At 37.4% G+C, this 21,554-nt stretch overlaps 4 protein-coding genes, 1 long non-coding RNA gene and 2 other non-coding genes across 7 annotated transcripts; 5 read left to right on the forward strand and 2 right to left on the reverse strand.

Annotated features, from left to right (window-relative positions):
* Nucleotides 1-1,715: 1,715 nt before the first annotated feature.
* Nucleotides 1,716-4,606, forward strand: rpl10 (ribosomal protein L10). Its single transcript, XM_067447298.1, has 6 exons — nucleotides 1,716-1,816; nucleotides 2,140-2,198; nucleotides 2,527-2,634; nucleotides 3,098-3,236; nucleotides 3,473-3,635; nucleotides 4,380-4,606. Exons 1-6 carry the CDS (start codon nucleotides 1,794-1,796, stop codon nucleotides 4,533-4,535), a joined length of 648 nt encoding a protein of 215 aa, XP_067303399.1. The 5' UTR covers nucleotides 1,716-1,793; the 3' UTR covers nucleotides 4,536-4,606.
* LOC137080126 (small nucleolar RNA SNORA70) lies at nucleotides 3,265-3,398 on the forward strand. Its single transcript, XR_010905998.1, has one exon. It is a non-coding gene; the product is annotated as a small nucleolar RNA SNORA70 (small nucleolar RNA).
* On the forward strand, nucleotides 4,052-4,185 carry LOC137080127 (small nucleolar RNA SNORA70). Its single transcript, XR_010905999.1, has one exon. It is a non-coding gene; the product is annotated as a small nucleolar RNA SNORA70 (small nucleolar RNA).
* Nucleotides 4,607-5,164: 558 nt separating the features above from the next.
* On the reverse strand, nucleotides 5,165-12,124 carry dnase1l1 (deoxyribonuclease I-like 1). The gene is made up of 10 exons (XM_067446438.1): nucleotides 11,976-12,124; nucleotides 10,857-10,984; nucleotides 9,964-10,108; nucleotides 9,793-9,881; nucleotides 9,606-9,692; nucleotides 7,495-7,607; nucleotides 7,277-7,389; nucleotides 7,030-7,187; nucleotides 5,678-5,774; nucleotides 5,165-5,605 (listed from the first exon to the last, which is right to left on the reverse strand). The coding sequence occupies exons 3-10, from the start codon at nucleotides 10,105-10,107 to the stop codon at nucleotides 5,465-5,467; spliced, it is 942 nt and encodes a 313-aa protein (XP_067302539.1). The 5' UTR covers nucleotide 10,108; nucleotides 10,857-10,984; nucleotides 11,976-12,124; the 3' UTR covers nucleotides 5,165-5,464.
* On the forward strand, nucleotides 11,571-12,532 carry LOC137078767 (uncharacterized). The gene is made up of 3 exons (XR_010905346.1): nucleotides 11,571-11,921; nucleotides 11,994-12,156; nucleotides 12,397-12,532. It is a non-coding gene; the product is annotated as an uncharacterized lncRNA (long non-coding RNA).
* Nucleotides 12,533-17,277: 4,745 nt separating this feature from the next.
* Nucleotides 17,278-19,744, forward strand: ognb (osteoglycin, paralog b). The gene is made up of 6 exons (XM_067446439.1): nucleotides 17,278-17,491; nucleotides 17,824-17,908; nucleotides 17,990-18,154; nucleotides 18,766-18,968; nucleotides 19,058-19,150; nucleotides 19,242-19,744. Exons 1-6 carry the CDS (start codon nucleotides 17,330-17,332, stop codon nucleotides 19,410-19,412), a joined length of 879 nt encoding a protein of 292 aa, XP_067302540.1. The 5' UTR covers nucleotides 17,278-17,329; the 3' UTR covers nucleotides 19,413-19,744.
* Nucleotides 19,745-20,506: 762 nt separating this feature from the next.
* On the reverse strand, nucleotides 20,507-21,474 carry LOC137079328 (small integral membrane protein 4). The gene is made up of 2 exons (XM_067447300.1): nucleotides 21,152-21,474; nucleotides 20,507-20,848 (listed from the first exon to the last, which is right to left on the reverse strand). Exons 1-2 carry the CDS (start codon nucleotides 21,303-21,305, stop codon nucleotides 20,757-20,759), a joined length of 246 nt encoding a protein of 81 aa, XP_067303401.1. The 5' UTR covers nucleotides 21,306-21,474; the 3' UTR covers nucleotides 20,507-20,756.
* Between the last annotated feature and the right edge of the window lie 80 nt (nucleotides 21,475-21,554).

Here is a 21,554-nt window from a genome sequence, read left to right on the forward strand (position 1 = left end):
AAAATAGTGAAAAAAGGTCTGTTGTTAACATGACTAGAAAAGATTTAATTAACATCAATAGGGCTACACAGTGAAACCTCAAATTTGAGTTCTGAAACCATTATGTGCACATTTCTAACAGAAGAACTGGAACGGTTGTCTGATTCATCACTCATGTAAGCTTACAAAAGGAAATCAATGGAAAATGGGCCACAATTGTCTGTGACATCATAATCATAATAACCATATCACTATAAATAAATGAATAATTATCCCAAAATTGTTCTTGACATTTTATTTATTTAGCTAAAGCTATTTTTATTACATAATCAAGCCATCAATAGACCTGAATGCTTTGCGTATATCCCCAAGCTTTGTTGCTGTGGGAGTTGGCCGGTCTAGACTGACTCTGGAACAGTTATGAGATCAAATAAACGAGGAGACAGATTTGATTCGGCCTGACCTGTGCACAGCCCCATCTAAGGTAAGAATGTGCTTGCCCCGGTTAGTTGAAGTCAGAACACATAGCGAGACAGAAATATTTCGGATTGTTCACAAGCTTTGGCCTCAGCTTCGGATAGAGTGGATGTTTCCTGAGATTATAAATGATTTATTTCTTTGTTGAAGCCTGAACAAAATCTCTCTCTTGACCGTTCTTACATGATGGTGATCTAGAGGCTAGATCACTAATACCATCATGTAAGAACAGTCAAGAGAGAGATTTTGTTCATTAAAACGAAATGCATAACCTCAGATTCTAGATTCTAGCCTAGATCTGAACTGAGGTTATGTATTTTTAATGTCACGTCATTTTTACATTGAATGTGAACAAACATTTGTGATTTTTATGGGTTCCAATGACCACCGAGCATTTGGTCCTCGTTATCTACAGTTCAAAGATATGAGGTCATCTCTCTTAAAATTAAGAGCGTGCAGGAGGGGTTTCATTACCACATCCGAACTGGAGAAGCACAGGCAACAGCGCTCTCTCGAGACAATGTGCAACTATCAACCAGTGGATCCATTTGAAAGTGTGTGTCGCCCTCTTGTGTTTTAAGATATGCTTTGTCGTTATCTGTGTAGTTGATTCCAGGATTGTACTGAAAAAGTGAAATGCGTCGACGTCAATATTACAAATAAATGTATGCATAACGATATGGTACATATATGTATCTTACAACCTACGTTTACCATATTACTGACCAAACAAATCAACGGAAACTTAACTAGCCTACAGTTTAGTTTCTACACCACACAGTATTAGATGAAGTGTCTGAGCTGCAGGGATTTGATTTCGCCCGACAACTCAGACCAAACTCAGTAAACATAATTCTAATAAAATCTTAGTAGGCCTACATTAAGCCACGTTAAACGTTTTTTACGTTAATAAAACAACACAAAGAAAGTTCCCAAACGATAGGGGTGCCCATGGACTACAAATACCAGCTATACTTGGCTATGAGGGAGCGCAGAACTACACTTCCAAATTGTTGTAAGAGCACAGAAATTGACTAACTATAATTTTTCTACAACTCACTTATATTAATCTGAATTACTCGGTTAATTTTCTTAAACTAAAATATAAACTGCATTAAAAATTGGGCACTGATATGTAACCGGAAGTAGTTTGTATCAGTCCATTATGACGCAGCGGAAGATCAGTGTTCTTCCTTTCCTCCATTAGGTGAGTGCGTGGTAAGAGCGCGCTGCGCCGCTCTCTTCAGTTTTGTCGAAAAAACACCTTGTTTATTCACGTCTAAATACAAATTTGATATTTAAAGGTATTGTTATTGTGTATATTACAGATCGCAACCATGGGCCGCCGTCCAGCCCGTTGGTAAGTTAGTGAATTTAGTGTTTTAAAAATTGGCCGTACTGAAAATGGCAGGGCCCGCTAACCATGTGCAGCAGACCGGCCTCATTCGGTAGTGACAGTAACGTTACACTGACATGGGCTACTTTTTGCTGTTAACACGACTGTTATTAAAACAGTTTTGGCTTCTAATAAAAATATAATTTGTTGGTTATTTGAAATTAATCATTATTAAATGTGAAGCTTACTCGTCCAGCTAGAACTTGATGTCTGTTGACATTGTTATTTATTGTAGTTGTGTGCATATGTGTATATTATGTATCATAATATTATATATTATGTTTCAGCTACAGATACTGTAAGAACAAGCCTTACCCCAAGTCCCGTTTCTGTCGAGGTGTTCCTGGTAAGTTAATGAAGACAATCGGGATAATTTTAATGCCTTTTTCTGATCTTTAGCATATCTAAGCCGTGGAAGGTTCTGTGATTAATATACTTTGCCTAGCTGATAATTTTAGTGCATATTTAATCTGCTGATCATTGCTTTTGTGTAAAGTCAAACTAACTTGCAGTACATAGTGATAGTATAACTACACGCACAAACTTGTCTAATCAAAAAGTGTGAACCCTGAATTCGGGACAACTGTTCATATTTGGTGAAATTGATTTGATTTAATGAGTCATGTAGTTTTTTCTGATTGTTCTGATTGAGCATGTCCTTTTCACAAACTCAGATCCTAAGATCAGGATCTTCGACCTGGGCAGGAAGAAGGCTAAGGTGGATGAGTTCCCCCTGTGTGGTCACATGGTATCTGATGAGTATGAACAGCTGTCTAGTGAAGGTGAGGCATCTCCATGCAGAACTAAGGCTGGGTAATATGGCAAAAAATGTGATGTGATTATTTATTTTCAAAACAACTGCTTGTTTTTGTTTGGTAGTTGATTGCGCACGTCTTGCGTCTTTAGCGGTGTCTAACCCATGAAACTGCATTATAAAAACGTAGCCCTCAAGTTAGAAGAAAGATCAGCTTCCGTCTAATATCTTTGAGACTCCCCATGTCATGACTCCCCGTGTCATGTGGTTGTATCATTTTCTTTTGTCATTTGTCAATGTGCATATACGGGTTGCTAACATTTTTATTCAAAACCGTGACTTTTTGATTTAAAAATACAATCACTGCAAAACACTAAACTTGAATTGGAAAAATCGCCCTATAAAATACTGTTTTTCCTATCTTCTACTTCAACAATTTAACATTTGTCCACGTTCTGGTACATTTCTTTAATCTGCCATTTGTTTTCTAGCTCTTGAGGCTGCCCGTATCTGCGCAAACAAGTACATGGTGAAGACCTGCGGTAAAGATGGTTTCCACATCCGTGTGCGCCTGCACCCTTTCCATGTCATCCGCATCAACAAAATGTTGTCCTGTGCCGGAGCTGATAGGTGAGCGGTTGTGCTCTGTGACTCTTACCTGCAGCTTATTAAGCCGACTAGACAGGTTGTCTGTACTTGTGTAGTGTGCAAAGGCTGCAGACAGTAATTCTTTGGCTGTGTATGAGCCTGGCTGTGCAGTGCTGGGCCCTTTAAGGGACCATTGAGACATAACCTTGCTTAATTTTGATAGAATTTCCTTTTTACCTTTTTGAGTGAATCAATCTTAATGTTCATCTCCCCTCCAGGCTCCAGACTGGTATGCGTGGTGCTTTCGGTAAGCCTCAGGGCACAGTGGCCCGTGTGTGCATTGGCCAGGTGATCATGTCCGTGCGCACGAAGGCCCAGAACAAGGAACACATCATCGAGGCTCTGAGGAGAGCCAAGTTCAAGTTCCCTGGCCGTCAGAAGGTACTTATGAAGTTAAAAAATGACTAGGTCTATCATTTTCAAACTTTTGGTCCACTACTCCTCCCCCCTGCAAAACATCTGCAAAAGCATCACTTTGTAATGGCATTGAAACATTAAATAATGGATCAGAACAACTTAATTTAAACAAAATACATTTCAATTATGCTTTGTTTGAACTATATCAGTGGCTTCAGTGGGGGCTTTTGACGGCACCTTACAAGCTCAGTGTCTTCTCGCTGCCGAACTGTGCTCACAATAAGTTGATGTCGTCGGCAGAAGTGCATTTCGATGATGAGTGATGTCAGACTTGTTCAGATGGCATAAAGTCAATGGTCTGAGGAGAAATTCAGTGGAATTGGTGTTGGGTGCTGATTTATAAAGGCTATTCACACACTTGGAACGTCTGTGACTCTTACCTGCAGCTTATTAAGCCGACTAGACAGGTTGTCTGTACTTGTGTAGTGTGCAAAGGCTGCAGACAGTAATTCTTTGGCTGTGTATGAGCCTGGCTGTGCAGTGCTGGGCCCTTTAAGGGACCATTGAGACATAATATTGCTTATTTTTTATTTAATTACTGGATGACCATTTTTTAATAGATCAATTGTACATTTCATCTCTAGGCTATTTATTCACTCTAATGGCGTTTTAAAGGAATTTTATTTTATTTGAGAACCATGTGTCTATGTTGCTGTGTATTGTGTAGGTGAAGTTAAAGTGGTCTGCTGACTATGTTCTCCCTCTCAGATCCACATCTCCAAGAAGTATGGCTTCACAAAGTTCAACGCCTGCGACTTTGATGACATGCTGGCGGAGAAGCGTCTGATCCCCGATGGCTGTGGTGTGAAATACATCCCCAGCCATGGACCCCTGAGCCGCTGGAAGGCCCTGCACGCCAACTAAGCACCACACACTTCAGTGCATCTGTGTGAACTAAGGCTCTGACCACAAATAAAGTCCATTCTTTGACTTAAGTCTTGTTGGTTCTTTTTTTGCCTTGCATTTGATCATGTTTAATGCAATTATTGTAATTGTGTGAAATTCTAAAATGTGAATGACAATAGCTGCATCTCACTTCGGAGGCTGTCCTCCAGAGGTTGCAATTGAAGGCTTTATACTTCAAGGATGGCTTAAGAAAGGTATAATAAAACTGACTTATTCCTCATGAGGGGTAAAATGTCTTTGCAACTTAAGTTACTTATCATAAATAAGGCTGCCTCTGATGTACGCAGCCTTCAAATGTGACCTCCAGTCCAGAGGATGCAGTGTATATGTAATGAATAACAAACATTTGGGTTAATATGGATGCAGATGGTTTTCAGATTTCTCCAAATTAACGTCACAACCTATTTAAAGTTCTAGATTCTCTTTATGGGATTGTTTGGGCATTGGCAGTCTAGTTATGTTAAATGTTGTAAGAATGTAAGCTCTGGGTTTGTTACATAGCTCTTTGTAACCTTGGGCATGACCATTAACCATCCAAAAAAAATGCTGTAGGGGGTGTGAAACGAGAAAACATTCATACAGTTGCATGTTTGTCAGAATTTATTACAAAAATAGAAGTCTCTAAAAGTGAAAACTTGCATGACTAAATGAGAATTTATACTTTCAAAAAGACAACAGGAATGTACAACCTGAGCCAGTACTCTACGATTATCCAATTTAAAAGCTGTAATACGCAATATTCAGTCACATCCACTAATCAGCAGCACATTTTGTAGATGCAGTTGTTGATCTGTAGGAGCTCAAGTACGTAGCAGCTGTGTAACAGCAAAGTAAAGTCTTCACTTCATTTAGGTGAGATGAATAATCCACTTGTGGTTGATTTGTGTTCATATCTGCAGTAACAGCATTACATTCAAGACAAAAGCTGTAGGCAAGTGACATGATGCTTTGTTGCTTCTTGATAAGGCCTCTGATTTCTGAGTCTTAAGGACCACCTCGATGGGGTAGTGATCACTTACTTCTAAAGCCTAAAACAGACAATCCAAAGTTCAGTGATGTGAAATTGCACAAAATTACAGTAAATGCTGAATTTGTCTTACCTGAGCCTCTGTAAGATGCAGTTCCTTGGGAAAATAGAAGGGCTGTGCTGAAAACGGTTCGATTGTTCTGAGGAATGGCTCTCCATGCACAACAAATCTGTGGATTTTAGCCATAAATACAAATCGTCATGCAGTGTCTATATGCAAATCATAAGCAGATTTATTATGTAGGGCTTTGGCGCCGCATTGCATTCTGGGACGTTGCGGGCATGTTGATGGCCTCGCGAAAGTAAACATACAGCAAGTCGAATGAGGAGAAGCAGAGTTGGGAGAAAGAAAAAACATGTTAAAATCCCGAAAGGGATATGGAATTTACCGGGATACGTTAAAAAGGGAAGGCAGGGACCGCTATAGAGACAAAATCGGAACTATTAAAGTTTTGGATCCACATGAATTTCCCAAAAAAAAGAGCGGAGCACCGACGACGACGAAAACTTTATTTTGTTGGTCCCCAACAGACATTCTACTGACAATAAGTAACTTTGCAACTACAATTCAACTTATTCTACTAACCCCAACCCCAACACATAACCATAACCTACCAGTCTACTAATACTCTAATTAGTGTTAGTTGACATGCTGTTGAAAACGTACATAGTTAGTAGAATGTTTAAAGTGGACTATCGAAAAAGTCTAAACGAAACGTATATATTATTATTATTATTATTATTATTATTATATAAGAAATTGCACTGCATTATTTATTTATTGCAATGTTATTGTTTACTATATTTATAATTTGCACTTCCTCTATTTTCTGTCTTTTGTTGTTATTTTATAGATACCTATTTATTTGCTTATATAGTATTGAAAGAATTTTTTTTTTTTTAAAGTGTATTTATTATTGTTTATTTGTTATATAAAGTGCACTCCGTTATATAAAAATGCAACAACTTGCACTCCGTTTTCTGTGTTCATTTTTTATTTGTAACCTTTTACCTTGAAGCATTCCACATTTCTGTGTTCTCAGGTTGCACTACTTGCAAATAAACAATAAAAAACATCTGATTGTGTGACAATTCTTGCTTTTTGCACATCGTCCTGTTATTACTTCTTGTCCGTGGTTGCGCCTCCAAGCATGAAAGCGGTGGAAAGTTAATCCATTTTCGACATTTCCCATGGTGATTATGTGTTGCGCTGTTACACCCCAAAATGCAGCAACGGTTTACCATAGTTGAAATAACGCCAAAATTATCAAATTAAGACACACGACTGAGAGGGAGTACGTCTATAAACAGTGCGCAGTAGTCCGAGTAGCAGTAAAGGATGCCATCAACATGGCCGCCACGCCAAGTAATGACGTCATGACGTCCAAGCCCTATTATGCTGAGGTAAATGTTTTGAAAGCATACCTGTCGTATGCACAGTCAGTCGACTGTTTCACCGTAGTGTCCACGTTATCCTGAATCAGCCAGATGAAAGATGGGTCAGAGAAGAGCCTGATGTTCTTACGGTTCTTTTTAGCCACGTAACCACAAGCTGCATTGAAGTCCCCAAGAAACATTACATTCTGCCAAGATGACAAAAAAAAGCAAGGTTTAAGACTTGGATCTTAAGATATTACGCTCTATATATGGTAGGAAGAAGCTTACATCACACCTCAAGTTTCCATCGCTCTCTAACATCCACAAAGACATCATAAAGTTCATCAATCTCTTTGGTGGCATTTGAAGGGGTGGTGTGCTGCGGAATCAAGACAAACTCCTTGGCCACTGTTAACAGAAACATTCATTATCATATGATCAAAATAGTTAACATTTCAGCTTACAATGATTTGAATAAATTCAGTGAGCAAGTTTTCCTTTGTGTAATTTGACCTGTTTTAGGGGCTTGAAAATGTACCACAAAGGGTTCTCTGGAGAAAGCATCAACATCACCATGCTGTGTATCTGGATACTGATACTGGTTTTTCAGTTTTGCTGTGCTCTTCCTGTTTGGTGGGGGGAGGGGGGAATTACATGGGGAAATAATAAAATTATTATGAAATCCCTTAAAACCAATCATGATGATCAAGTATATTAGCAATGAAAGTAACACAAGACATACGTAACCTCCTAAATTAATAATTACCAAATGAATAAACATCACTGCCTTAACCAGGGATGTGCCAATAATTATTTAAACGGTTGATAACTGATAAACATATTCAAATTATAAGCCATTTTGTAACACAAAGAACCAGTGATACTTTTTTAATAAAAAGTTTTTAAAAAAAGAAAAAGAAAAAAATATTTTGTAACAACAATATACACTACTGGTCAGTAATTTGGGATCAGTCATTTTTTTTCTCTTTTAAAAAAAATAAATCAATAATTTTATTCAGCAAGGGTGTGTTAAATTGATAAAAATGTATAGCAAAGGAGATTTATATTATTTGAAAATATGTTTTTATTGTAAATAAATGCTAGCCTAGAAATCTAGACACACCCTCGCGTCAGCAAATTTAATCTGCCCGCGAGTGTCGTCTAGCAACTCTCAATATCCTTCTGACCGTGGAGATCCACTTTTGCGACATGACTGAAGCGTGATGTTGTGACGCTTCCCCTCATTTGTGCGTTGATGGGCGTTCCTCAAGTTTACTGCTATGGGTGTGCTTTTGAGCCAGCGGGGAATGAAAAACAAACGACCCGCGAGAGACTTCCCCCAGTCTCCATGTGCCATACTTCTATTGGATAGTCGCGTCACGTTCAACGGATTCATTTGCATAAAGATGGGAATCGTTCAGCTTTTTTGATGCGCAGCATTTTTTCAAATGCAGCGCTGCCTTCCCGGAATGCTATTCGGGCGCATTAAAGTCGCTTGACGTCACCCATAGGAATAAAGTGGAGCGCGGCGCGACAGAAATGTTGCATGGACAAGTGGATCTGCACATTTAAGCTGTATTCGCCTAACTCTTGCCGGGCCAATCACATCGTGTATAGAGTCGGTGGGCGGGGCCATAATGACGACGGCTGAGTTGCGTTTGTGCGCTTCTAGTAAACACAGAAACTGGAGAACGGCAGTCTTTCGAATCAGCTCTGACCGCTACTCTGGAAGACTTGGAGTTAAGCTTTTCTCTGAGAAAAGAACAAAGAACGGCACTGAAGTCATTCTTAAAAAGGGAAGATGTGTTCAGAGTTTAGCCGACCGGATACGGCGAATGTTTAATCTATCAACAAGCTCCGTTTCACCTTCGTTGCTCTGGTTGGTGTAGCGCTATCCTATCGCGTGCAGAGGGAGTTTGAAAGACAACCGTTTATCCCGCCCCTTTGGATTGAGCCCTGTCAATGGTGAGTTTCCAGACCAAACATCCTATTGTGGGTCTGGCTTGTCAGGCTAAATAAATGCAGTTCTTTTGAACCTTTTATTCATCAAATATATAAGGCAGCAGAACTGTTTCCAACACTCATAATAAATCAGAATATTAGAATGATTTCTGAAGGATCATGTGACACTTAAGATTGGAGTAACGATCCTGAAAATTCAGCTTTGCATCACAGAAGTATAATAAATTGAAAACCAAATATTTTAAATTGTAATAATATATCACAATCTTTTTTAAAAAAGCTGTATTTTTGACCACATAAATGCAGGCTTGATGAGCAGAAGAAACTTCTTTCAAAAACATTACAAATAGTAATGTGTCCAAACTTTTGGCCTGTACTGCATGCATGTATATATAAAATATATATAATAAAAGGAAATTAGCATACCGATAAACAGTGTTGAGAGGGTAACACATTGCAAGTAACGTAATCGGATTACTTTTCAAGTAAATAGTAATGCATTACTTTTACCAAAGATGAAAAATGACTAAAATGACTGAAATTGACAGCATAAATGAACATATCTCTATTCTCTAATATTAGCCAATAAATATTTCCCCAAAATCTTTTTCAACCATAGCCTTTACATATTGTCCTAAAGTACAGAAGTTCTAAACACATACCTGTAAAAAAAAACATATTGCTCCTGATACGTTTGTGTTCGCCCAAGACGTTCACTCGCCACATAGTCATAATCATTATTATTAAGGCTGGAAACAAAACATAACAATATTTATGCACTATATGTTTGATTTTCTCTTAAATCCAGTTTGTTACACTGCAAGTTCAGATTTTTCATATATTGTCTACCTGTTGACTGCATCAAGCAGGCGTGGGATGGCTTTATTTTTCTGATCTCTGACCTCCTGGAGTAAACATATGTCACAACGAGCTACAATCTGCAAGATAAAACTGACATTTTTAAAATATTTAACAAAAACAATTTACATAATGTTTTTTTTGTGCTATTCATCCTCTTACCCGTGATACAGAGTTAATGATTTTGACATTGGCTGATTTTGAATCACCAAAACTCTGAACATTAAAGGCACAAATTCTGAAGCCATAGCAGGCCAGCGAGCCGGAGAGAATGAAGAGGGTGAAGAGGAACATACTGTCGGTCATCCTGAATGTAAAGACAAAGACCTCTGTAGTTATAGCTTCACAATTCAATGGGAAAGAACAACCTTCAAATGTTATGTTAACAGGAATAGACGTATGCAGGCAGAGACTTGTAAAAACATATAAAAAAGAATGCAGAAGCAGGACAACGGGGAACAAAAAAAAACTGAAAAAAAGGAAAAAGACCTTGAAACTGATGCGTAATACTTTATCATATGTTTGAGTGTTGTGGTATGATAAGGGGTGGGGGGATTGAAGAGAGAGATTATCTAATTTCCCCATTCCGATCCAAAAAAAAAGCACGGATCAAAAATATAACAAGTATAAACACACAAAGACAATAACAGTTCATCAGGTTTGATGAATTTGAAAGATCCCAAAGCACTTAAAAGTTCATTTGAAAGACAGTGGGGCCTGTGGTCAGAAAGTGAATGTGTTGAGCAAATTATAGCCTGTGTCAATGATCAGGATGTGTCTGCTTAAAGGTTAGGGACATATTGTGTAGGTAATAGTCTATATTGTTGTTTAAAGTAACCCAGACTGCATATAACAGGCTGAAACCTGATCTGTGAGTTCTAGAGGTTTCTGACAGTTTTTGTTCCCCAAACATTTATCCAAAGAAATTCCATAGCAATTATTTGCCAAATTGCTACAACATGGGAATCTCAGCACAGAGAAAGCACCAACATGTTTACAAACTGTGGCAGAGCCGCATTCAAAAGCTTAATATACTGAAAGGCAGACTTCCTTACCTCAATTGAAATGTGTTGGGTTTCACTTCAACAATGCAGGTCCCTCTTTCTTCCCTTTTCGTAGCAGAAGAGTTTTCCACTGGTGTTATTATACTCAGGAAGTCTTAGAGGACACGCCCTCTGCTCTGCTATTTGTGGACAAAGGGAGGAGTTTATCTTGCTAATGTATGGAGTGTGGGGCTTTCCACACCCTGTATAGTAGGCTAAATGCAACACATATGCATGAATAACGGAATTGTGTGGTGTATAATCCTTTTACTCTCTTCTCATCTTTCAGGTCTGTCCAGTTTAGGGCACTGCTTTTACTCAACAATATGACAACATAGTTGTCTGAAGAGAACAAAACAAAACAAAATGGTTTTAAATCAATGAGTATAAAGGTCTCTCAAATTCCAGGAAAGTTACCAAATTATTAAGAAGACAGAAAATAAATAAGCCTTATGAAATATATAGTTACTCATGTGGTTACCTATTGAGTAAGATAGGCTAATTACACATATTCAATATTGCACAGTAAACTCTTGCTTCAGAAAAGAAAAAGAAAAAAAGAAATGTGCTGAAAATTAACTCCAGACAAACATATAATCTACACACCCAAAATTACTCCGAAAACTGAAGATATCCACAGAACTGGAATGCATTTTATTCACAGTTCTACACATACCCACCCCTCCCATGTTTGTTTTGAAATATTTTGGATAATTTATGCTTTAGTCAGCAATAACTGTGCTACCAGGTCAATATGGCGCACGTTTTAGTAGCCTACTTTCTGAATCTGGTCTAAAACTACATTCAAATCACATCAAGCTGAAATGAAGAAATGTCTCAGCACACACGTCACTTGATCGCCAAGCGATGGCGCTAGAGAAGCGCGCTAATTCTGCCCTATGACGTAACTGTTTCGGAAGTTCTGCTTTATTTTTACTCACTAATATTATTTGTCCGTCCTGCAATTAATTACTGTAGCTAATATTCTAGTATAAATTGAATGTCTGTTTTAGTCCGACGGTATTTATCCAAGAAGATTTTGTTTTAGCGTTTTGTGTCGTTGAAAACGTAGCACAGGTGAGTTATGCACAACGTTTTAAGATAATTAACTGCATTTTGCACGTAATTTACCTTTATTTGTTTCCACAGCTCGTATTTTTTAGTGAAGAACATATGCTCGATGAAAACAGGATGAAAACAGAGGTGTCAGTCGCTGCTACTTTCATTAGCGGTTTACTGAGCAGAGGCAGCGTGTCTCTGACTGGAGATCAGCTGCAGCTCTTCACTCACACACTCACTGATGGGCTACTAGGTGAGAGAAGAGGGGCTTTTCTTTACTAATTGAGTATTAAATCGCCAGCGATATCTTTATTCAGTTAAATTGCTTATTTTATTTTAAAGTTATTTTAAAAAATAAAATAAGTTTTTTTAAATTAAAATCTATTTTTTTTAAAGACTGAATAATCTAAGATTTTTTTTTGACAAATAAATGCTTTAACATGACTTTAAAGTGTAAGTTTGTAAGCAGTTTCACTTGATATGTCTCTTTTAGAGCACTATCAGCACCATTGGTTTCCTCATGCTCCCTGCAGAGGCTCTGGCTACAGATGTTTACGGATCAACCGTAAAATGGACCCTCTCATAGGAAAAGCAGCCTCTGCTGTTGGACTCGCACAAGAGCAGCTTTTCTCATCACTTCCAATAGAGCTGACACTGTGGGTGGACCCTTCCGAGGTGTCCTATCGGATTGGGGAGGATGGATCCACTTGTGTTCTCTACAAGTCCTCACCGCCACGGCCTAAAAGTGCCTCCTCAGCAGATACATCAGCCCACAGGAAGGAGAAACTGAAAGGCAGACAATCGAAGTGATCAAAAGGGTTAAACATCTGTAAAACCCTTTTATGGGTTTAAAAGATATGAAACCCTCTTCAACCCAGTCCATTCTGCACTTGTTTAAGACATTAAAGGAGTAAATGAATGTGGAAAATGAATTTTGCATCCTACATGTCCACAGCGATCATGATTTCAGATTTGATTATGGACAATGGAAAAGCATAATTTGTGTAAAAATAAATGGAAGAGATAAATTAAGGCAAAAGGTTCTAATTATGGCATGGGAAAACTTTATATTTTGAAAAAAACAAATATTTATATTTAACTATTATATTTAACCTCGCTTGTAAAAATAAACTCAAAAGCTAATGCCATTTCATAAAATTACTGAATCAATGAGGACAGTTTTGCAATGCATAACAGTGTTACTATTGTTAAAGCTACACTGTGTGATATTTTCCCCCATCTAGTGCTGTAAAGGTATATGACCATCCAGTGAATATTAATTTCTGTTCCTCTTAATTCTGATTTCGTTTTAACTCCTACGGTGGCCGATTTAGTCCAAGATTAACATGGCAATCCCCCTCTTCACATTCGACACGGTGCCATCGAGTGTTAAAACGCGAAAGGCGAAGCTTGAATTTATGGGTATGTCCCTCTCTGTACTTTCAAGATGGAGGAGCAACATGGCGACCAGCATTCTAACCCCTCACCCGTATGTATTTTCAATGGCATATTATAAACTTACGAGAATATTTTATTACTTGAAAGAAGTAAATATACATTAATGAGCACATATATTTGTGAAAGAACTAAGTGTTTTTAACTAAGAATAAACTAAAAAAGTTACACAGTGTAGCTTTAACTAAATCTAGTACTATTCAAAATGTTTTTGTTAAAGGTGCACTATGTAGGATTTTTGCAGTAAAATCTATATAAACCAACAGGCCATGCAGTGTTATATTTTGTTCAGTTGAGTTCTTACAATATCCCAAATGTTTCCATCTATTTGTAATTTTGAGAAAGTTGCTATTTTAACCAAGGAGCCAGGACGTCTGAGGGAGTCGTCTGTCAATGGCGTCATATTTGCATTACCCTCGGTTTCCAGTTTTATTCAAGTGCTTTAGTCTTAGCAGTTTGCAACAAGTTAATAATCGCATCCATGAACATGATTTCTGCCCGAGTCCTATCCCGATTCTTTCCCACTGGCTGTGAGGTGAAGACCACATGTCCCTAGATTCTGCGCTCAAACTTGGCATCATCAAACTACGCCTTTGTTTTGAATAGGCACGCTCTAGCAGACGGAAAAGTTACATAGTGTAGCTTTAATTGAATTTAAAAAAAAATGTTTTGATTAAAAACGGTAGATAAGACACAGTTTCTGCCAATCTCATGTTAATATTGAGTACCTGTAGAGTAGTTTAAGAGTCACGAGGACACACACACAATACATCATGGCATTTTCCCTAGATAAATTTCATTCACTATACGTTTGCATTGTTGACATTATATGTACTTCAGTGCCTATTGCCAACAAAACAGACATTTGATGCAGTTTCACTCACCGCCTGCATTTTTCGACTCATGAATAGGAAGAAACAAACACACTTGCACCTTTGCTGCTCCGGGAAAAACAAACGGCACCCACCGTTTCCTAAACGCTGGGTAATTTAGGCAGCTGTACAAGGTTATCTTTCCATCACAATCAAAAACACACTTCTTTAGTGACATTTTTGATTTTGTGGTCTAAAAACTAAATGACAGCACTGCCGACGGCTTCCGTAACCCGAAATAAGCTCATTGAAGGATGTGCTCTGGCTCTGGCTGATGTGAGCATGCGCTCATCCCTGAGAAATGCCCATACAAGGATTTCCACCATTCATGATGTCATGCAGGGCCATACTAAATAAAATAAAATAATAAAAATAAATATTTATTTTTAGTTTATTCTTAGCTAAAAACACTTCAAAAATATATGTGCTCATTAATGTATATTTACTTCTTTCAAGTAATAAAATATTCTCGTAAGTTTATAATATGCCATTGAAAATACATATGGGTGAGGGGTTCGAATGCAGGTCGCCATGTTGCTCCTCCATCTTGAAAGTACATTAGCCAAAGAGGGACACACCTGTAAATTCAAGCTTCGACTTTCGCGCTTTAAGACTTGATGGCACCGTGTCGAATGTGAAGAGGGGGATTGCCATGTTAATCTTGGACTAAATCGGCCACCGTAGGAGGTAAAATTAAATCGGAATTGAGAAGAACAGAAATTAATATTCACTGGATGGTCATATACCTTTTCACTGCTAGACGGGGGAAATATCACAGTGTAGCTTTAAAAAAAGTGCTGAAGTACTTAAACAGCTAAAATTGAAATAAGTATAAATTAAAGGCAAATAGAAACAAAAAAATGTACAGTAGATACTAGATATGTAAAAAATGTACAATAGATACTACAATAAGTAAAAAAAATAGCATGTGCATAAAGATAAACAGGTGTTTAGGAAATTTAATATTTTTTAAATATACAAGGTAATGTGGCATTTTAGGAGCAAAGACAACTTTAAAAGGGCCTTTTACCCCAAATGGGACCTTTAGGACTGTCATCCCTTATTTGTATTTATTTCTCATTAGCTCGATAATAAAGGCTTTTCCAGGTATCTTCACTGTTGGATCCTATGCAGTTGTTACTTAATGAATATATTTAGTCTGATAGAATCCATTAAGCGCCTCATTCACTCTCACATCTGTTGAAATGTTCACACTCTCTCCATTATGCATCAGTTGGTAGAGCTGCAGGCAAACCATGCAGAATAATATCCGGACTTTGCCACAAAGATGCTTTGCCTTCCATAATAATTTTAATGTTCTTTTTGTTTGTGTGCATGTTAAACAGTTTAGTCTGTCTAGGGTTCATCAGGTTAAAGGGATAGTTCACCCTAAAATTTAAATGTTATGTTTATCTGCTTACCCCCAGGGCATCCAGTGACTTTGTTTCTTCAATAGAACACAAATGAAGATTTTCACCAGAAGTGATCGTGCACTGAAGGCTGTTGGACATGGTGTTTTGAGAAGTAAAAAATTATATATATACTGTTCAGTTTCTCACACAAACTAATCATTTCGGGTCTTAAGACATTAATGTGTCATAACGAGCTGCAGGCTTAAATATGGATTTGTACGTGCATGTTTTTTTTAAACTCTCTTCTCATACTCTCATGCGTTACTAGTCACATGCATTATATAACAGACAGACTGCAACAGTTGGGGTTAAAAAATCTTAATTTGTGTTCTACTGATGAAACAAAGTCACCTATATCTTGGATGCCCTGGGGTTAAGCAGATAAACTTCACATTTTCATTTTTGGGTGAACTATCCCTTTAAATATAACAGCACCCAGAGGGAGGTTGAGGAAGTGCGTTTTAAAGGTCCTGGAATGCATTTCTTTGAACACCTGTTTAATTCTTCTCCCAGGTTATCCGATGAAAACAAGCAGCACTTAAAAAGTGCTCAAAACCCAGTGGATCGCTGTTAAAGCCATCAGATCGTTCTCACTTCACAGAGATATAAAGAAGGTGAAGTTATGTACTGTATATCATTCAGCATGTCAACTGAATGATGCGTGACATCTATTTCACAACACTGTAATGCATTTCCAATATAAAGATTATATTAATTCTCTTGGCTAAATCAGGAATTCGTTTTGGCTTAATCAAAAACAGGGGGACAGAAGTTTTTCTCCCTCTTCTCCTTAATCCATCCCCTGGTACCTACCAAAGAAACCCAGCTGCATTTCTAACAATAAAGCTTTTGAACATCACATAGAGATGGACAACACACACTATTCATAATATTAACTCACATGATGTTATTCGGTTGCTTTTTTTGAGTTTGCAAGTTTTAAAAGTGCATCATATTTTTAAAATGCTGTCCAAAATTCCTGAACTAATAATAATTTCCTGTTGAACTCCATCCTTTATTTCCATAGCCAGCACTGTTCATTCTCTCCTATATTTTCCCTTTATTTTCCAGATCACAGTGTTCCCTGAAAATGTCTCATTATATCACTAAAGGGAGGAATAGGTGTTGCTAGTTATTGTAAGATCATGCACATTCACAAGAAGACAGCTAAATATATCAACTTCAAAGTGTTTTTATCCACTTTACTCCCTTTAATCACAATTTCAAAACACATGCATACATTCTAAAAAAATTGAATGTAAAAAACAACCCAATGTTGGGTCAAATATGGACAGTTGTTGGGTTGTTTTTACCCAGCGATTGGGTTGTCCTAAGCAAATATTTAACCCAACCACAGGATTAAAACAACCCAATCGCTGGGTTAGTCCATCTTTGACCCCACATTGGTTTAAAACAACCCAGCATTTTTTAGAGTGTATGGAGAAAAAAATGATTCTAGTAATCAATACATCTTCACTACAGTTCATTTTGGCAGGAATGGGAGCAAGTGATCCGTTAAACAACCTTAGGACAGCACAGAGTGGGTTAAGGCAGTAGTTTAATGGTTCACAGGCAGTCACTGCAGAGAAACTCTTTAAAGGTCTCATTTTACCCAGAGGCTGTGACACACTGCATTGCTCTTCTCTGCTCTACACACAGAACACGAAGTGTTTCTCAACACAAAGTGATGGATCTGAGGATTTTACTCTTTTTCGTGACTGTGCCGTGGATATTTTGTGATACGGCAAAAACCAATAAAGTGGTACCTAGACACAAAGGGATATTGAAAATAGTAGATGATGAATTAATCTCAGAGAGTAGAGTTGTCATGGAAGCCAAGAAACCAAAGGTACGTCAATTTAATGCTGATAATGCATTTGTATACAGAAATTTGTTTTAAAATATCATTTTGCTTAACATATTGATGTTTTTGATGACTAAAATGTATGTATAATCAGAATGCCAGATATCGTAAATCTGTTCCAAGGAAGGTATGCAATGGAAAAACCTGTTAAATCCATAATGGGATTATGTCCAATGGAAAACAAAACAATCTGCAAGTTATCAGGGAACTCATGAGCTCAGTGAAAGTCAAACTATAATTTGAACTGATTGAACATGTTGATATTGAGAGAAAAAAAACAAAATAATGCAATTTTCTTATCATCCGCTTTACTATAGAAAAAGGTCATTCTTAGCCCAGACTATGATAGTCCAGATGATAAAGATGACGAAAGTCCAGAAGCAGACCAAAAAGATGACAAGGGTATTTATTCTTTCTTTACTGTTGCTTTTATTTTATTATTAATAATAATAATATTTAAGCCTATTCATTTGAATTTTTCAGAACTTCCTACTTGCCTGATGTGTGTGTGTCTAACTGGATCGGTGTATTGTGAGGAGGTTTCTCCTGACATGACAACAGTTCCACCACTGCCAAAGGAAACGGCTTACCTCTATGCACGCTTTAACAAAATCACTAAAATAACCAACAGAGACTTTGCTGATATTGGTAAGGAATGCTAGAAAAGCTTTAGGGTGTGTCCACCAAAAACACACTGTGTAATGACTGGAACCGGATCAATGTAATCAGGGAAACTGAGTGAAATTTTCCTTGAGACTTTTTTAAAAGCCAAGAGTCTGACTGACATACAGAACTGAGAAAGGTCCCTTAGAGTCACTGGTATAGAAGGGGAAACGAATCAAGGTTTTGTGCATTTAAAGGGATAGTGTACCCAAAACTCACCATCATGTCATTCCAAAAAAAACTGTGACTTTCTTTCTTTTTGGACATTTGGACCTCATTGAATTAAAAAATAAAGGTTCCAATGTTCACATTTACGTATAATCAGGTATAAAATATGCATATTTGGCATGCTGTCAGAGAGGAAGGCTTTCAAGCTCGGAATTTGGCCGCACAGAAGTCATACCGCAGAAGTCATACAGGTTTGGAACGGCATGAGGGTGAGTAAATGATAACAATGATGAAGCTTATGAAAATAAGTTTATAAAATGTATGTATTAAAGCTTATGAAGTTAAAAAAAATTCAGTTGCACCCCCATTTTAATATCCAAATGTGTAAACATAGCCTACCCATACATCCATATTGTGGTGTGTTACAGACACACTGAGGAGAATCGACTTGTCTAGCAACCTCATCTCTGAGATAGAAGATGGAGCCTTTTCGAAACTCGATCAGCTTGAGGAACTAACACTCGCTGAGAACAAGCTAGTCAAGCTGCCAATGCTGCCAAATAAACTTGTGTCTCTCAATGTCAATCACAACCTACTTAAAACAAAGGGAGTGAAAGCAAGCATTTTCAAGGTAAAAATGAACTAAATAAAGAATTTGAAATTTTATCGATAAGCTATTTTGTCATGTTCATCATGACTGGCTTCCATCTTTTACATTAGAAACTCAGCAAGCTGGCATACCTGTACCTTGGCGACAACGGGCTGGAGGCCGTCCCACCGCTGCCGGAAAGTCTGCATGTGGTTCATCTACATGTACGGCCATCTCATCTCTATAGTCTAAATATATGTATTGCCGTATTTACTGTGTCCCTATAAATATGAATACGTTTAAAATCGTTTTCAGAACAACAACATAACGTCACTGACGGATGACACGTTCTGCAAAGGGAACAACACGCACTACATCAGGTACAACATGCAGGAGGTTCGGCTCGATGGAAACCCCATAACACTGGCCCAACATCCCAACAGCTTCATCTGTTTGAGAGCTCTACCTATTGGACACTACAAGTAATGCTTTGAAAAGAAGAAAATCTCAGTAGGTAACTGCTGTTATGATGTTAAAGACAGCACATTCACAAAGATTTAACAGCACAATACAGATTATTGATTTATAAGACTCTTCGGTGCATCGCACATTTAGATGTTTCAGATCATTTAGAACATTTGTAAGACGCATATACAGGCTAAAAAAAACTTTTTTTAAGCAACTTGACTTTTCTTCAGTGTAATCATTTTGTTATATTTTTACGTTTTTGCAAGTAAAAATGAGGCAAAGAATGTCTAAAATGGGAAAACAATGTTCAGTGGTACTTTTACTGATATCCATTGCTGGTAAATAAATTCATTTTGGACCAACAGACTTTGCTGGACTTCTTACTAATGGCATAAAGTATGGCTACTGCAACTGAGCATATTTTTTTCTGCCACAGTTCATTAAAAAACATGACCCTGCAAGTCACAATAATGACAAATATTGATTATAATGGCTTAGCTTATTATTATATTGATAACATTTCACAATGACTTTGTGAATTGCTATATTATAATTGTAACTGACTTACAAGAAATAACGCATCATAATAAGAAAACAAGTCATTGAAAGAAAGGTTGTCATTAAGGCATTATTAGTAAGTCTCTCTTTGTTATAAGAAATACTAATTAGTGTTTATTTTTTAGTTAAAAAGCAGTTTTCCCTTATTGAGATATACAAGAAGTCATAATTATGAGTTTCTCATTATTATGAAATGAAAGTTTTCATTAAAAGACACTAAAGATTTTTTTCGTATGAAGACATTATGACTAAAAGGTGAGGAAAACAGCATTTCTGAGCTGTTTTAACTGAGATATTTGCACTGACAAATGTTAAAATGTCAGTGCCATAGCACACCATTTTCCCCCAAGGCATGTGTATAAAAGCTACTTAAATGTCCTAATTGAAATAAGGCCCATAATTTGTTTAATCTAAGCCCTGTCTGGGCAACTAAATGAGGCAACTAAATCATTTATGAGATTAATTTCTCATTACTATATTAAATAATATTTTTACTCATTTGTAGTGGAAAAGGGCGTCCAGAGTCTACTGGTTAGAATCACAGAACAGACAGATTCTTTTTATTGCATAAACAGCATCTTTATCTCGTAGTCAATACAAAACTTGCCACCTTCTGTACAGTCTTTTGCACCTCATCTGTCCTCATAATTACAGTCTTTGTCACAGCTGCTTAATAGATGCATAATATTATAGTATCCCATTTCTGATTGATACCAAAAGTGTGTTGATGTGTAAAAGTGTCAAAACGTTTTTGGTTTCAGTCTCTTCGTGGTGATGATCCTGTATTTCCAGTGTGTTATGATCTCATTTGACTTCAGACTCTGTGAGCACAATCAAGCCCTCATCAATTTTGTGTTGGTATTCTCTCTCCGATTGTTTCCTTCTGTACACATCATCTGCGGAGGCAGAAAATAATGTAACAATTTATCCATAACAATCCATTTATGTAAATCAACAATGATTCATATGCCTACATAAATATAGGGTATATTTATGGTATGTCAACTGTGAATTTTTAGCACCGTTGTACCCTATTAAGATGAATGATAGACATTAAAAGTCTATTTTAAAGATTTGAAGAAAGCATCATTCACGTTGAATTGGCAGGGCTGCGCAACGAGGACGCCAAATGATGCACAAAAACGCCTCAAAGAGATGGGCGTGTGTGTGTGTGTGTGTACATAAGATAGCATACTTACAAAACGTTTCTCGTCCTATCCTCACGTTAATCATGATCCACTCCATGACACCACCGATACAGAAGAACAAGGGCAAAAATCTGTACGTGCCAAATCGTCTTTTTCCAGGCACAAGACTTAACATATATTTTAGGTTCCGACTTTTTCTAAACATATTTTTCTTTCAAAACAAAATTACAAACTAGATACTTCTAAAGCACAGCACAATAATATGCACTAAATAATACAGATGTGTTTTAATCGCTAGAATACAACATCGGAACAGCTTGTGCCCTTCAACATTGATCTTGCACTTAGCGCAGGCATGTAACGTTACCCGCTGCGCTGACAGAACAGGAAAACATGGCGGAGTTTACGTCACGGATCGGATGGTGTGTTCTAATAGGTCCGCTGGCAGGACTCT

The sequence above is a fragment of the Pseudorasbora parva genome, chromosome 6, assembly GCF_024679245.1.
Source record: "Pseudorasbora parva isolate DD20220531a chromosome 6, ASM2467924v1, whole genome shotgun sequence".
Taxonomy (NCBI): domain Eukaryota; kingdom Metazoa; phylum Chordata; class Actinopteri; order Cypriniformes; family Gobionidae; genus Pseudorasbora; species Pseudorasbora parva.

Coding starts and splice junctions, on each gene's coding strand:
- dnase1l1 (XM_067446438.1), bottom strand. CDS start 10,107: ATGACCGACAGTATGTTCCTCTTCACCCTCTTCATTCTCTCCGGCTCG. Junction 9,882..9,963: donor TCATTAACTCTGTATCACGG/GTAAGAGGATGA, acceptor TTTATCTTGCAG/ATTGTAGCTCGTTGTGACAT. Junction 7,390..7,494: donor TTTTCAAGCCCCTAAAACAG/GTCAAATTACAC, acceptor TTCTGTTAACAG/TGGCCAAGGAGTTTGTCTTG.
- LOC137079328 (XM_067447300.1), bottom strand. CDS start 21,305: ATGTTTAGAAAAAGTCGGAACCTAAAATATATGTTAAGTCTTGTGCCT. Junction 20,849..21,151: donor GATAGGACGAGAAACGTTTT/GTAAGTATGCTA, acceptor CTGCCTCCGCAG/ATGATGTGTACAGAAGGAAA.
- rpl10 (XM_067447298.1), top strand. CDS start 1,794: ATGGGCCGCCGTCCAGCCCGTTG. Junction 1,817..2,139: donor GGCCGCCGTCCAGCCCGTTG/GTAAGTTAGTGA, acceptor ATTATGTTTCAG/CTACAGATACTGTAAGAACA. Junction 2,199..2,526: donor TTTCTGTCGAGGTGTTCCTG/GTAAGTTAATGA, acceptor TCACAAACTCAG/ATCCTAAGATCAGGATCTTC.
- ognb (XM_067446439.1), top strand. CDS start 17,330: ATGGATCTGAGGATTTTACTCTTTTTCGTGACTGTGCCGTGGATATTT. Junction 17,909..17,989: donor AGACCAAAAAGATGACAAGG/GTATTTATTCTT, acceptor TGAATTTTTCAG/AACTTCCTACTTGCCTGATG. Junction 19,151..19,241: donor TGCATGTGGTTCATCTACAT/GTACGGCCATCT, acceptor AATCGTTTTCAG/AACAACAACATAACGTCACT.